This window comes from Gekko japonicus, unplaced genomic scaffold, assembly GCF_001447785.1.
Source record: "Gekko japonicus isolate JY-2015 unplaced genomic scaffold, Gekko_japonicus_V1.1 scaffold242, whole genome shotgun sequence".
Taxonomy (NCBI): Eukaryota; Metazoa; Chordata; class Lepidosauria; order Squamata; family Gekkonidae; genus Gekko; species Gekko japonicus.
The window spans coordinates 1,048,264-1,064,523 of NW_015159717.1; the positions used below are offsets into that span (position 1 = coordinate 1,048,264).

General features: G+C 41.3%; 1 protein-coding gene across 1 annotated transcript; it reads left to right on the forward strand.

Moving 5' to 3' along the window:
- The first annotated feature begins 228 nt into the window (after nt 1-228).
- DSCR3 (Down syndrome critical region 3) lies at nt 229-15,436 on the forward strand. Its single transcript, XM_015418287.1, has 8 exons — nt 229-331; nt 3,040-3,183; nt 5,618-5,767; nt 8,115-8,195; nt 10,549-10,623; nt 13,540-13,690; nt 14,027-14,179; nt 15,232-15,436. The coding sequence occupies exons 1-8, from the start codon at nt 275-277 to the stop codon at nt 15,312-15,314; spliced, it is 894 nt and encodes a 297-aa protein (XP_015273773.1). The 5' UTR covers nt 229-274; the 3' UTR covers nt 15,315-15,436.
- The last annotated feature ends 824 nt before the right edge of the window (nt 15,437-16,260 follow it).

Below are 16,260 nucleotides of genomic sequence, written 5' to 3' on the forward strand. Positions count from 1 at the left end.
GCTCACGGCATCGCCTGCAGTGGTGTTGCTAGAGAAGTCGGAAAAGTCCAGGGCGGAGCATCTAAACTGCCAGTACGACCCATCCACTTTAAAAATAAATACCGCCTTAAGGCGGAATGTTATTGACCCGGATACTACCCGCTTCCGGGAAGGGCGGGGTAGGAGCAGAGAAGCTCAGCTTCCCTTCCCGTTTGCCTGAAGTCACGTGAACGGGCACTTACGGCGCGGAGAGGGCACGTGACGCGAGTGGGAAGCGCACGGGCGGGGGGTCGACATGGGGACTACGCTGGATGTCAAAATCAAGCGCGCTAACAAGGTGTATCATTATGGGGTAAGCGGCGAAGGGCGTGGCGGTGCGACAGGAGAGGCGGGTGACTGAATGGGGAAGCGGCTGCTTTGCTTACCGGAGCAATTACGTGGATGCGTACTTGAGAGTAAGTCCCACTGAACTCAGTGGGGCTGGTTTTTGTGGCTGGAGGAAGAGCTGCTGTATGTCTGGAGATTATAAGCTAATTGTGCCTTGGGTATGGAGAGGCTGCTTAGTCTGACGCGGTTTTCGACTTTATTTTATTAAATTTATTTATTTTGTTACGCTTGTATCCCGCCTTCCCCGCAAGCAGGCTCAGGGATGCTCGGTGGAGTTTACTGTTAAGCTAGTGTGCGTAGGATTGTGACCTTGTATAGCGTGTAATGGTAACCTGATTTTCACGAACAGGAGATGAGGATGGATCAAGATGGATAGCCGTGTTAGTCTGTCTGTAGCAGTAGAAAAAAGCAAGAGTCTAGTAGCACCTTAAAAGACTAACAACCATTTATGCAGGATATGAGCTTTTGTGACTCACGAAAGATCATAGTCTGCCACAAATTTTGTTAGTAGAGGAGGAGTTTATTCCCCATCCTGCCCGTATTTCAGACCGTGTGGAGGATTATATGACCAAGGTGGTTCCCTGGAAAAAAAACCAATAGAAACTTAGCATACCAGTGTGCAAGGCTACTTCTTACTCACATCTGCTGTTTTGAAGGGCTTTGGTGTGTGTGTGTGTGTAGCAGGGTTCCTTCATGTAACCCTGGCTTGCATTCCATTATCTAGGCACACCATTTTACTACATGATCTACTGTTCATGTGGGGGGAAAGAATTGCCCACTAAATGCTTCTTTTCAACCAAAGTTGGTATTGCATTATAAATATCAGAGTAGTAGAGAGAATCTGAACTACCCGTATTTAGTAGGCAATTCTTGCATTGTAGGGCTGCTTCTACAGTTATGGAGGATTTACAAGAAGAAAAATGATCAAGCTATTATTAACATGTTCTGTTTACTTCTGGATTGATGTAATTTATAATTAACTTATAAAAGGCAAAGTGCAAAAACACCTTCCACTATTCAGTGCAGTCCCTGCCTCTAAAAGCCAGCCTGTATTTCAGAACAACGCTCAGCCTTTGATGAGTTTGTACAGAAAGAGAAGTTTGGCTGTTAAGAGATGGTGATTGAATGCACTGCTGTCAGTGCTATTAAAGTCTTGGTGGTACAGAGAAGAATTCAAGAGATAATAATATGAGAGAACTCAGAGGGATGCAGGGGAGTATGTGGTCTCTAGTGGTATGTTAAACCCCAGTGGTTTAGAGGTTTATTCAGCTTTCACATAATGGTTAGATGATAACTGGAAACCAATAAAGATGCTGGAACACTCTTGTAATACATTTCTGGTGACCTGCTGCTTTCAGGAGGCTGACCACCACCATTACTAAAAATTTTGAACACTTATGAAAGGTAAACCTTTAAAAGTGTGACATAGTAGTCTAGCTTTAAAATTCAAAAGCATGGATGATGGTTGCGTATTATAGCATTCTTTTCAAATGGAAGAGGTGAAAGGCTGAGGTATTGATTCAGCAATACATATCTTGTATGACCACAGGAGACTGATTCTTTCTCCCCTTTCCTCAGTCCTAATTTAAAGTCTCTGGCAAGCCAAGATACGGGAGACTTATGAAGGTCTCATTGGGTTATCATACATGGCTGACAGGCTGCATTTGGCATGGTAAATTGCAAACTGGGGAGACATAATGCTGCCTGTAGGTGCATCAGTCCTGATGTAGGTCTTCTATGGTTTTCTTGTTTTCTCCTTTGAGCTTTAGAGGGCGTCTTCAAAATTGGTAGAGAGAGACAAAGAACCCAGTTCAGAACTTCAGTAGCTCAACCCTTATCTAATAAACACCAGTTCTGAAGTCTGTGCAAGATCTGAGCTCTTGCTATGCAGGCTAAGCTCAGAGAGGACTGTGCTTCCCTGTGGGAACGAGCCAATGCTCTGTGCCAAATACGCATTACATAGGAGGCCTGTGACCAGATCTCCTGATACTCTTTCTAAAGCAGCTTGGTAGGGGGCTGTTTCAAAGTGTTAAAAAGGAAATAAACCCACAGATCTCCTGTAAAACTGGTAGTTTGGTTCTCATTCTTCACATGTAAGCAAGACGCTATTCTGGCAAGACGGATGCAGTTATTTGCAATACTGTTTTAGATGAATGATTTGAAAACAGAGCATCCGAAGAACTTTGTGGCTTATTCATTCACAAAAGCTCATATAAAATTGTCTTCAGGTGCTGCTAGACTTGTGGTTTATTCAGTGCCATTGACAAAATAAAATACACAGGTGTCGTTAAGTAAGCTGCAGATAAATCTCTTTTTAATTATAAATCCTACTCTTGGTAATACCTGGGCTTTCTTTTCTTAGGAAGTCAGTTGCTACAACAATGACACAAACCAATGTTATCAGTTTTTCTATGTATGGTATCTTTCATCCAGGAGAATCCCAGGATATACAGAAGAACCTTGTAAATGAAGCAGAGCTGCATTTTCTGTTGAATGTGCTAGTTATTTGATAACGTAGTAGTGTTGTATAGCGGTAGAAAATATAACAGGTTGACAAACAATAATGGTTTTACATTATAGTAACAGCCTTTGATTGCCAGTGAAATCTAAAAGAAAAGGTGATTCCTTTTTCTTGTTTGTGTTCACTCCGCACCCCCCCCCACCTCAATTTAGGAAGTTCTCAGTGGAGTGGTGGTCATAACAAGTAAAGATTCAGTACAGCACCAGGGAATCTCTTTAATGATGGAAGGATCTGTAAACTTACAACTCAGTGCCAAAAGCGTTGGTGTGTTTGAAGCCTTCTACAATTCTGTTAAGGTAAAATTACTGAAGAAAATATTGGTTACAGCAAGCTTTCATTAACCTATTTATCTATGTGATGATTTAAAATATCTGTGGGAAAGATTGGGTGGTTTCTGCTGATTGGGGCTGTAATTTGGTAGTAGTTTAAAAGGCAGCTTTTCAAAAAGATTGTAAAGAACTTTTTTGATTTGGTCTTGGTAGATGTAATATTGAAGTCTTTGAACTTAGATACAAAGACCAGGAAAAAATGGGAAATGCTTTTTCAATGAATTTTTTTCAATTTTCAGGAGCACTGGAGGAACTCCTATGATTTTTTATTCTTCTTTTGGAATGAATGAAATTAAAGTTGTATGAGGGTGTTTTTGTCCAAATAATACATGTACACGTGTATTTTTAAACTACAGCATTTGTTTTCTACCTTCGACTTTTAATTTTTCTTCTTCTCAGATGACAAAAATTAAGACACATGTGCAATGATAGCATAGGGTGCAGCAGTTTGGAACTTTTTCTCAAGTATTGTGCATATATGCAGTTTATCTTACAGAAAATAGAGACACATACTTCTGAATTCCATAAATGTACCAAATAGTACATTTTTATAGGCAAACTAAGTTATAAATTAAATATTTTATGTTGTTTGAAATTTCTATCCTCTCCCCCCTCTTAAAAAAGTGTTGTTTTTCCTCCCAGGCATCAGAATTTCCAGAAATCTTTAATCTTTGTTTAGGTTGGATCCTGTGATATATGGCTACAAAGCTCATAGCTCTTTCCTGTGTTCCTCTCTACCCAGCAGTACTTTCCACTACTGGGAAAATGTAGTATCCACACAGTTTTGCAGGCTGCAGTGAGGAGACCCCTTGGCCTCTGCCCTCCCTTCAGTCAGCACAGTTGTGCTGACAGACTAGAAAGAAAGGTCACTTCATTCCTTTCCCCCTCGATATTGCAGCCTCTGAACTGGCATAGCTATTTTCCCAGGGTTGGAAAGGACTGCTGCACAGAAGGGAATGTAGGAAACATCTGCAGCCATGCACTGCTATTGCTGATGAATTGTAGGGTACAACTTCTTGTCTGAATATTTTAAAGATCCAAGTAAAGCTATGAATCTCAGCTTTCCACCTTATTTATGAAAATATTTGAATAGTCATGTGAGGCATTTTAAAAGTGAGAATTTTGAAATGGTTGAGCAGTGAAAATGCAGTGGAGAAAATACTGGAATACTGTAACCAACGTGTATAGCTGCAGTGCTGAAATTTGCTTTAGTGCCAAGCTTATTCAGCTCTAGGCACAAGCCATAACATTTTTTCTCCCAGGCTTTCTGTTGATTTTAGTACTACCTTTTTCTGAGTGTTATAACAACTAGCTTACAGTTCTAATACTTTAAGTTGCTTCATGAGTAATTGTATGAGTAATTGTATCTTGCTTCTCCATATACCTCCTGCCAACCTAGCAGTTTGAAAGCAAGAAATTGCAAGTAGATAAATAGGTACCACTTCGGTGGGAAGGTAACAGCGTTCCGTGCGCCTTGGTGTTTAGTCATGCCGGCCACATGACCATGGAAACGTCTTCGGACAGCGCTGGCTCTTTGGCTTTGAAACGGAGATGAGCACCGCAACCCTAGAGTCGGACTCGACTGGCTTTCGAGCAAGGGAACCTTTATCTTTTCTCCATATACATGAAATAATGGTATAATGCCAAATCAAGCTTCTTGCTTGCCTTTTTTTTACATGAGACCATCACCAGAGTTTTGTCTGGGGCTAGTGGTTAGGCCCATCACCTACCACCAGTAGGGTTTTTGTAGATTCTTTGCATTTCTTTCTTCATGATACCCAGTGTTGGCGATCCAACTCAGTCTTCAAGACCTCTATAGTCCACGCATGCAACCAAAACCACAACATAATAAATCACTTAGAGCTGGGAATATTAAATGTTTGAATACTGAGAGGATTAAATATACAATGATACGATATGAGGCAGTGTAGGACAAATGCAGCTATTGATGTTGTATTGGTCAGGCGAATAGACAACTATATTTCTTTTGCATTTCTGCCAATTATGTTTGAGTTTGGTGCTCTCCAGGGAGAAAGCAAAACAGCCGTTCCTTGAAGCCCATAGACTTGTATACAACTAATGTAATAAAATATCTCATCCACTCTTTGCTTTTCAAATAGGACAGTGATGGTATATAATATAATATTGTCTTGTTTCTATTTTTTTAAATAGAATAAGTAATTCTGTTATGTAATATAATTGATAAGTGGTTAATGTTTGGCTTTTATTCCTTCATACTTGACACACAAGATAAAAACACTTACATTTCTTAATTCAACAAATGAAATCATTAATGAGACACAGATTTTCAGTATTTCTAGGGGAAATTATTGCTTGTATTTGAAGTATACTAGGAGTAGCCTGGTTTCTCCTGAACCTCTCAATGTTTCATTTTTCACAGCCTATCCAGCTTATTAACAGTACTGTCGAAATGGTAAAACCTGGAAAACTGCCCAGTGGTAAAACGGAAATTCCTTTTGAGTTTCCACTGCAGATAAAGGGAAACAAAGTTCTCTATGAAACTTACCATGGAGTTTTTGTCAATATCCAGGTAAGAGGAGCTTTCCACTTGGCAAACTAGCACTGTTTGTGGGGAATGTGTAAAATTTGCTATTAATATCAGTATAGGCCTAAACAATCACAAATGTACAAGAAAAGAAAATTATACTTTTATCTTCCCTAATAGTTCTACATTCTACTTCTCTTCTAATAACCACTTTCTAATAGCACAAGAAAGGAAAATACCTGGTACAATAAAGGAATTTTTACAGATTAATATATTGTGTTCCTGTATTTTCCAGTTGCTTGCTGCTTTAAGTGCCACTGAAATCACGTGTGAATTGTATCTGCCCTCTGTTTCCAGATTTCCATTCCTAATACCAATTTGTATTTAATGAGGTGGTTCTTATTTAGCTTATATTCAGGTTTCTTTCAGACAGAACACCTGCTGTGTGAAAAACATGAAAAATATGATGCCAACTCATAAGTACAGTTACTTCCTATAAACTTCTAGATGAGGTGGTTTGATGCCTGCTGATGATAAAATGTTTTTATTGTACTTGAGCACATGGAAATAAGTTCTCTTGGAGTCACTTGGAATTTTCCAAAATTTTCAGTGGCCGTGTGACTTTATTGCTACAGGCTATACTGGGGCTCTTCAGTTCCCTTCACTCCCCTTTAATGTCCAGAATTTTATATGCATTTTGTCCCATTTCACATCTGTATACCTATTTCTCAAGTGTGGGTAGATCTGCGGATACCTAAATCTGTGGATTGGGCCCACACTGAAAGAATGGAGATTGTTCTCCAAACTTGGAACAACCAGGTGGGCGAGGAGGCTACTTTTCATCCCCGTCTCTGTAGCTGCTAGCGCAGCTACCCTTTTAAAACTTTATCCCAGCTTCTAATCTGTCAGATATCAGGGAGAAGCAGTGCTTGAGGCAGGTGAAGGAGGAGATACTTCACTTCCTCCCCACCCGCTCCCACACTGCTTATCCTTGTAGCCTGACCAATTAGAAGCTTGGTGAAAGTTTTAAAAGGACAACTGAGCTGGCAGTTATAGAGACAAGGGTGAGAAGGAATTTCTTTGCCCTCTCGCACCCCTCTGTAGCTGCCAGCTCAGCTGTCCTTTTAACTTTCTCCATTTCTAATCAGTCAGACTGCAGCTGAAGAGGTCAAGGTAAGTAGGAGAGGAGGGAGAAAGAAAGATGGGTGGAATGTTGACAGAAGTGTAAGGGAGTCCTCTCATCACCGCCTTGTAGGCATCCCACACCACTTGAATAGGAGTCTCTTTATTTAAATTTTGTTGGAAAAACTGTTTTGTTTCTTCTTTTAATAAATCCACCGTTTCTTTCCTGTCTAGCAGGTCTTCATTTATTCTCCATAAGTATTGTTTATTGTTCTTTTTCAAACTCCATATCAGTGGACTGTGGTCTGAAATGACTTTAGGCAGAATTTCAGAAGAAAGAAAAATTTAAGAAACAAGCAGCAGTTTTAGAGAAAATTACACAAAAGAAGTGTAGGGGGAAGAGAGGGTGGTAAATTATCCGAGAAACGAGGAGGGGGTAAAATACGTGGGAGATTGACAGAGAAAGTGGTGGGTAAGATTGTCAGGGAAGGAGAGGGGAAGAAAGATTATTTGAGGAGGGAAAGGGAAGGGAGCAAAGGCAGGGGGTGCACCCTCCCTACAGCTTTCTTGCGGGTCCCGCGTACTATACTTTATTTCTCAATTGGAACAAAATGGGTATATTAACATGCCATCAGGGTACATAGATTTGCCTAAACATAAGAGGAAGACAGTTTGATTGTTGTTAAAATGGATGTTAATTTTGGGCAAAATGGCCCAAATTTGTAACCAGTTAGGTCATGTTTCCCTTTGATCTTTAACTGAGATAAATCCAGTAAATTACAAAGCCCCAATCCATCCAAAAGTTCAAGTCCCGTTAAAATTAATGGGATATGTAGTGCCTGAATTTTGGATTATGTCCATTGTGTCTAATCCTTGTTTCATGGCCATTTCATGTTGTATATTTGATCTTGGGTCTCACTGTGTTCTTTTAGAATTTAGAAGTATTTATGAAGTTGCTTTCCACAAAATTTTCTCTTTGAGATTGATAAAGATACAGGGGTAGCAGTTACTGAGTCTCCTCCTGACCAAGCCATGATTGTGCAGCAGACTTTTTTGATTGTGCAGTAGACATATAATGGCATGAAATAAATGTAGATCTTACTTTTTGGCAAGTGTGGGTTTTAATTGATTATAGATGTATTGTTTTGAATGAACCCAAATCTTCTAAACAAGAACCATGTTTCTCTGATGTTCAGTCAACAGAGTAGGAACTATTAGTGTTCAGTTTTTCATTTTTCAAGATGCAAAAATCTGCTTTTCTTTTGCACAGTATACCCTTCGGTGTGACATGCGGCGCTCTCTCTTGGCCAAAGATTTGACGAAGACATGTGAATTTATTGTCCACTCCCCAGTAAGTTGGGCTTCCAGGGGTTTTGACTAGCTATCTAAATTTTGTGTATCTTCATATCTGTTTAGTAATATATGTTATACTTAAGTAATACCCAAGAGAGGCTCTTTACTTAGTTGAATAATAAAATTAATCTGTTTTTTGGTTTCACCTCCCCCTGCATGTACTGGCTCACACTCTGAGGTCTGTCAAGTAAGCCTTTTGGCAGGAGTTCTGTTGGAGAATTGCTGGGAACCGACATTAGAGTTTCCTCAGCAGTTGCCCCTTCCCTTTGGAACACTTACCTCTTTGCTCTTCCCTAGAGGCTTTCCAGTGTCAATGGAATCTTAAAAAAAAATTCTGGAAGGCCTTTTACTGGTTACATCTCTCCCCTGTGTGTATACATTTCTTATGACTGCTGCCTGTTTTAACTGTTTTGTATGAATTTTATCATTGTAAACCACCTTGACTGTTTTTAAATAGAAAGGTGGAATACCAATATTCTAACAAAAAATAAAAATTATTTTCCCCCCTGAAGGTTTTTTTGTCTAATGTAATTAGTTGGGACAGTCTAGTTATCTGTTTTTGTGCAAAAGGTCTGATATCATGGAGTGTAGTGGTTTTGTTTATTTCTGAAAGAACACATAGCAGCAACTTGCTTAAACTGTTTTCTTTGGAAGCTGGAAGTCACGAGGCTTGGCAAGGTGTGCACTATTTATTTATTGTCAGATTTATACCCCACCCTCCCTGCAAAGCAGGCTCAGGGCAGCTTCCAATGACATAAATACATGATAAAAACATACATAATACAAATTAAAACATAACATTTAAAATTAATACATTACAAAGTGCTGGCGGCAGTTAAAATTCAATCAGAAGGAATGCTTTCAGATGGGTTTCCAGCTCCCAGCATAAAGTGCTTAGATGTTATTCTGTTCTTCACTCTTATGGCAGCTGCTCAATGATGACTTTGTGGGCCGTGCACTACGGCGGCGGCCCCTAATTATATGCCTGGCGGAAGAGCTCCGTCTTGCAGGCCCTGCGGAACTGTGAAAGGTCCCGCAAGGCCCTGATCTCCTCCGGGAGCTCGTTCCACCAGGTAGGGGCCGCCACTGAAAAGGCCCCGGCCCTAGTAGCAGCTAGCCTGGCCTCCCTCGGGCCAGGGAGGGTCAACCGATTTTGAGACTCAGACCGTAGTGCTCTCTGGGGTATATACAGGGAAAGGCGGTCCCGTAGGTATGTTGGACCCCGGCCATATAGGGCTTTAAAGGTAAGAACCAGCACCTTGAAGCAGACTCGGTATGCTATTGGCAGCCATTGCAGTGTCCTCAGCACAGGCTGGACGTGCTCCCATCTAGGGAGACCCATCAACAGCCTGGCTGTGGCGTTCTGCACTAGCTGCAGGTTCCGGATCCACGACAAAGGCAGCCCCATGTAGTGAGCGTTACAGTAGTCTAGTCTCGAGGTGACCATCGTGTGGATCACTGTAGCCAGGTCAGTGTGGTCAAGGGAAGGAACCAACTGCCTAATCAGCCTGATGATAAAAGGCCAACTTGGCAGTGGCTGCTACCTGGGCCTCCATGGTAAGGGAGGGATTCAGGAGTGGGATCCCCACTCCTGAACCTCCGTCTTTGCTGGATTCAGTTTCAGCCGACTCAGTCTGAGCCACCCAGCCACGGCCTGCAAAGCACGATCCAGGTCATCAGGTCTGGAGTCCGACTGGCCGCCTAACATCAGATAAAGCTGGGTGTCATCAGCATACTGATGACACCCCAGCTCTTGCCTCCGGGCAATCTGGGCAAGGGGGCGCATATAGATGTTAAATAACATCTGGGACAGCAGAGCCCCCTGAGGTTAAGTACTGCTGTTCCAAAGCAGCGAGGATGTATATAAGACAGACATGACAGTGGGAAAGAAAAGACTGAAGAGAAGCTGTGCAGACCCTATTTTTTAAAAAGAAACTCCCTGATATTTTATGTGGAGACTGTCATTCGTGTGATGAAGCTATAAGGAGAATACTTGCTGTGTTAACTTTCTAATACAATTTATTTACTCTCCATATCTTCCCATGACTATGAAGTGTCCCTACTGCAGACTGCCCGTCCCCCCCAAAAAAAAACAACTGGTGAAACCATGTGGTCAGATGTGTGTGTGTACAGTAAACATCTGCTACACACGTGGGCAAAGGTAGTGCAGCACTGATGGCCTAGTGAGCATGGCTGAACATTTCCTTCAGGGTCATTATCTGGCTGGAGCTGTAATGTCCTGGGTCTCATCCTAGATCTAGCAATAAATGATTCCAAGTACATATTTTTGAAAGGTTCTCAGGTGTATAAATGGAATATTGCTTTTAAGTGTCATGGTCACTGTGTTGCAGCCTCAGAAAGGTAAACCAACCCCAAGCCCGGTGGACTTCACTATTACTCCTGAAACTCTACAGAATGTTAAAGAGGTAAGACTGCTGATACCTCTCTATGTACTTTAGAGAACTTGTATCACATGACATGGTGGGATACAGAGTTCCTCTGTTTTACCTTCTGTCTTTTCCCTGGATTTGATTCCCTCCATTACAGTGACTAAAGTAGTATTAGGTTGGTCCACTTGTTATGTCTGTGGGCATTGTCTTGCTATTACTAAGGGAAACTCAGCACAACTCTGTAAGTGTTGACATTGCAAAAGGTTAGTATCCTTGGATATATTATTCTGTAATATCCCACATGACTGCAGATTGTTTTGTTTCAATCCATTCTCATTCTCTTGGGCTGCGGTCACACGCAACATTAGCCACGCAAGTGATACGGAAGACAGGCGGAGTTTCCAGGCGCGATCTCACCAGCACATCTGGGGAGCGTAGTGCTTCTGTGGCACAACCGAGGCTTCCTCCCGAAACCGCGCAGCAGGTTGCGGGGCAAGGGCGGGTGTCTGATCGCGTTTCCGGTGGCATCCGGCGCCCGCCCATGTCCCCTTGTGAAAAAGGTTTTTTTTCCTCCAAGTCCCCGTGGTTGCGCACATGCACCCAACGGAGCATGCGCATTCGTAGTGAACACAAAAAAAGAAAACTAGTTCGCCGCGCCGCGCGCTTCTTCGTTGCGCGCAGGCATGTGTTGTGATCGACGCCTCTCCGTAACCACAGAAGCTCCACGGTACCTCCACAGAACCTCCACAGGAGGTATGATCGCTTTACTGTGTGTTAGTTTGCCCCAGGGCAAACAGCCACGCTTCCCCCCCGCAGTTTCCTGCCCGTGTGACCGGGGCCTTGAATTGGTTTTCTAAGACGGATGGAGAGATGTCATCAGAAAGTTGAGAGAGGGAGGAGAACGTAACGGATGGTGTTTAGGAACCCTTTTGCATCCTTTCATTTGAGAGAGTCTCCCACCTCAATATCCTTATGTCCTAGGGAACTGCAAAGAGGAATGCTGCTGTTTTTATTTGCTTTAGGGAGGCATCAGTGCCTTTGTGATAGCAGCTATTAGACCAATCCCAATCTTGCATCTCAGGCACATTTGCGTGCTTAGCAACCAGTACTATTCTCACCCAAGAAAGACAGACATACTTAAGAGGGCTGGAAGGAAAGAGTCGAAAGACGAATTGTGGGCATTTGGAGGTGAGCAAGCAACAACTCAATCAGCTGCTGCCTGAAACACAATTGAGTAACAGTGCAGGGGGAAGCAAGGACACATTCTCCACAGTTTGGGACAGATAAACAAAAGCTGCTCATTATGAAAATCTCACCCTGTCAAAGTCGTGGGGTTTCTGGCCCACCATTTCCTTGCAAGGATGATTTGATTCCCCTGTCCCCAGACCTGGGATGCTGGAACAAATTCCCTTATGATAGTTTGGCCGAAACTGGGTTTGGACTCTCACACACACAGTAGCACACATCAATAAAAGCAATAGAATTTATTGAAAAGATTAAAAATGTGGTTCAGGCTTAAGCATAAGGGATGAATAAAACAACAAAATCTGTCTTCCTACATCATACATACATGAAGGCAGGCAGGGTACAACATCGTCAGATCAGCATACATAACAAAGCAGTAGATTGGAGATGCAGCGAGATGTTCCCTGGTCCTGATGGTATTAGTGGGCTGTGCTTGGAAAACCTGTACCAGACAGTTGCAAGTTAACTTTATAGGAAAACTGGACCACTGACTCCCTGATGAGTATAAGCCAATCAAGAACGTGATCCCACAGATTATTCTCAAAGAAGAGTAAGACTCCCCCCTTCCATCTGAGTGTAGTTAAGTCAGATTGCTTTGATATTCAAAGGTGCAATCTCAAGCTTTTTATCTTGGCTTGGGAAGCGTGGTAAGTGTTTTATATGGAACTCTTCCCTTGTTATTCTTTAACTCTTGGATGGCCCGAGGCTTAAAAAGCTGTGAGCTAGCTCACACTAACTCAGCTTAGAGGGAACACTGGTTGTAATTGATGTTACTAAAATATTGTGGAATGTTCCATTAGATAGTTCTGAACTCTTTTACTAGAACAGCTTTTCTTTCATGTAACTGCTTTTTGTCTGACCATCCTCCTCTAATGACTTAACATTCCATTTTGAGATTAGACGTATTTGGCATACAGAGGAGTTTGGCTGATACATATAACTGCCAAGGTTTATCAAACAATATTGTTAATGGGGAAATGTTTGCTGCTTTTGTGTGTATTGTATAGAATAAAATTATATGCCAGGCCTTTGCATAGGAGGAGCCGCCGCCGCCGCCATTGTGCCACCACCGAGTTGCCATCTATGACGGTGGATTAGATCTATAAGTGAACCGGCCCTGGGAAGACGCCCAGGTGACCAAGAACTTTATGTTGTCAGGCTAGGTTGATAAAAGGATCCCATCTTGGAGAGATAAGTTAATATCTAGAGCACCGCACTTTATTTATTGATTGTTTTATACTGTTTTAACTGTTTGTTATGGCATTTGCCGCTGTTGGAAGCCGCCCTGAGCCCATCTGGGGAGGGCGGGATACAAAGCTAATAAATAAATAAATAAATAAATTTAGCCTCTTACTAAGTGGGAGTTTCAGTTGAAACAATTATTTCCCCCCGCCAGTAGTGTCTATATTTGGAGGAATTTAGGTCCTGATTTTGGAAGTCCCAGAATAGGGGATCCATAGTTACAGCTTAGAATGAAATATGACGCAAGTCTAGTTGGACAAGTAGTGGTAGAAAGATCTACCTTCTTCCATTAATTTACAGCGCAATCCTATAAACATTTTCCTGGGAGTAAGCCTATTGAATTGACCTGAGTAGGATTCTAAGGAGACCTGCTTAGAATTGCATTGTTAGTTATGTAACAAACTGCTACCTGTTTTTAGGATGTTTTCCTACTGACTTTTCCCTCTTATTTCACTTTGGGTATAGAGGGCATCACTCCCAAAATTTCTTATCAGAGGCCATCTCAACTCAACAAACTGCATTATAACACAGCCACTGACAGGGGAGTTGGTGGTGGTAAGCTCAGAAGCTGCAGTTAAGGGTATTGAACTTCAGCTAGTACGAGTGGAAACATGTGGTAAGTCTTTACATAAGAACTGGTATGATATACATTTTTTGTTCCAATATGGTAGAGTCCAGTTTATGTGTTAGGTAGTTCTGACATATAACCACTTGCTTAATGTGCTAGGTCATTATGCTGTATCATGTACTACATGTAGTATGCTACATATACAACCTGTCCGCAATTCACATGCATGTTGGCTTGTCAGAGTTAAATATAATCACTGGCATTACATTTATTACTAAATGGCAGTACTTTCTGTGTAAGAATTTTCTAACATGTAGCAGCTCAATTTGGAATGCCACTATTGTTAAAATAGTATATATCTTCTTAAATCCTGCTTTTCTAAAGGCTGTGCTGAAGGTTATGCTAGAGATGCAACTGAGATTCAGAATATTCAGATAGCTGATGGAGACGTTTGCAGAAATCTTCCTATTCCAATCTACATGGTGTTTCCACGGCTTTTTACCTGCCCAACACTAGAAACTACAAACTTCAAAGTTGGTAAGGAGACAGCTATTTTGAATTAATAGCATTCTTATTTTGTGAATGAGTTTCAGGTTAATGCCTTACCAACAGACATACTGATCACTCAAGATTAGCAATTTATTAGGGATCAGAAAATAAATTAAATGTGACTTGCCACCACGGGGTTTTTTCCCTAAATAAAATTAGTGCTTTTGATATGTTGTGTCTTGTGATTTGCCATACTAGTACCAGTACCTAGGTTTCCCCCATCAGCTCTAATGCTGCTGTGATGAAGAGCCATGGTATATCCCAGAGGGTGTACTTGTTGAAAGTAAGATGAAGAAAGGATGTTCTGCAGCCACTTCTGGTTGGATTAGTTCTTGCTGAACAACCATAAAGGGAAGAAAGAAGCACTTTCTCAGCTCCCTTTGTGTTGCCTAGGCCTATGGGACCAAGAGGGAGATGACAACATCACTATCAAGGATTCGGGGGGGGGGGGCTGAACTCAGGCTTGCAGCTTTGCATGGAGTGTTATGACATAAGGTGGAATTTTTCTTATCTAGTGTTCAGAGCCCATGGAATGGGATGGATCTTAGTTTTTGTTCTTTAAGATGTTCATTAGGTGGCCACTTTAGAATTTTCAAACTATACTATAGGCTATGACTTGTCTGTTGCACGGTTTAGTTGATGAATTAGAGTGCATCTTTTAAAGTATTTTTATTTTTAAAATACCCCCATATAAAATAATATAACTTGTTCAGGTATTTATATAAAAAGACCCTGTAAGTGGTAAGCTCCACCTTAGAAAGGGCATTCCCTCCTGTTGAGACAGAAAGGGGAACGGCCCTTCTTAAATGAAAGCCGCTGCGGCACACCAATGAAAGTGTTTTTTCTTTAGCATCCTTGTTTTACTTCATGTAAATCTAATTGCTAATTGTATACATTTTTACTGGATCATTTAGCCAAAGATTTATTTAATTGGGTGATGGTTAGAATGAACATATCACTAAGGACTGCAGAGGCACAGGACAGAAAAGTAATGTTTCTGTACTTTGAACTAATCCCAAGGCTTTTTTTTTCCCTTCTAGAATTTGAGGTTAATATTGTCGTCCTCTTGCATGATGATCACCTCATCACAGAGAATTTTCCACTGAAGCTCTGCAGGATGTGAATATTTAGGACAGTCATTTTAGGGCTATCGAAGGAACCAGATGCCTTCAATCAGATGGGAATCCATTGAACTGGAACTAAGCAGTAGGATTGCTCCTCCCTTCCCTTTTTCTAGCTCTGTGGCAATAAGTCATAATTCAGCGTTTTGAATGGTGGGTACGAACCATCAGTTAAAACTGTAAAAATTAGCACATGTGGTCTGTTACCAATACCAAACAGATGAAACTTCTCCACTGTGATACTGGCTAGCAAGTATTTATCAAGTTCTGTATTGAAGAGATGGCTGTCTTTGATGAGAAACTATCAGTGCTCAGAATCTGTTGTAACATTCGTTTTTCATTTTGACCCTTTGTGCATTAATTCTGATAATGAGGGACATTTGAACTCAAATGGTTTCCCATCCATGTCTTCCTCTTATTGCTACGTGACAGCAAGCGAATGGTCTTTGTCTTAGAGAGGTTTTTAAGCTCTGTTAAAAGCAACATGTCCCAAATCTAAATAAAATTGGATTGATGGGAATTGTACTCAAGAAGAGTTGACTTGTGTATGAACTTTAATGAGGGCTGATGGAACATTAAGGAAATGTACTTAGAATGTCTTGGTTTCAAGTTCTTCCATAACTTGGGGAGATACTGCAATATTTAATATAAGTAGCACATAACTTGTGTATAGTATCACAGGGTCAGCCGTGAGAATTAAATTTGGTTTGCATGATACTACACTGCCATCTCCTGATTGCCATAAGAATAAATGCACTTGAGAAAAAATAATGTAAGACTGGTGCTTCATGGATGTTGCTCTCACACATGTATATGGTAGGTGTCGGAGAAACTGTTCTAGCTACTGACCAAGAATTTTTTTGTCTGAGAGGTATCAAGCTATGTATTGAATGATGTCTTGTGCTCTGGGGATAGAGAGTGGAGCAGAAGGTTGTTGATGTAGGAACA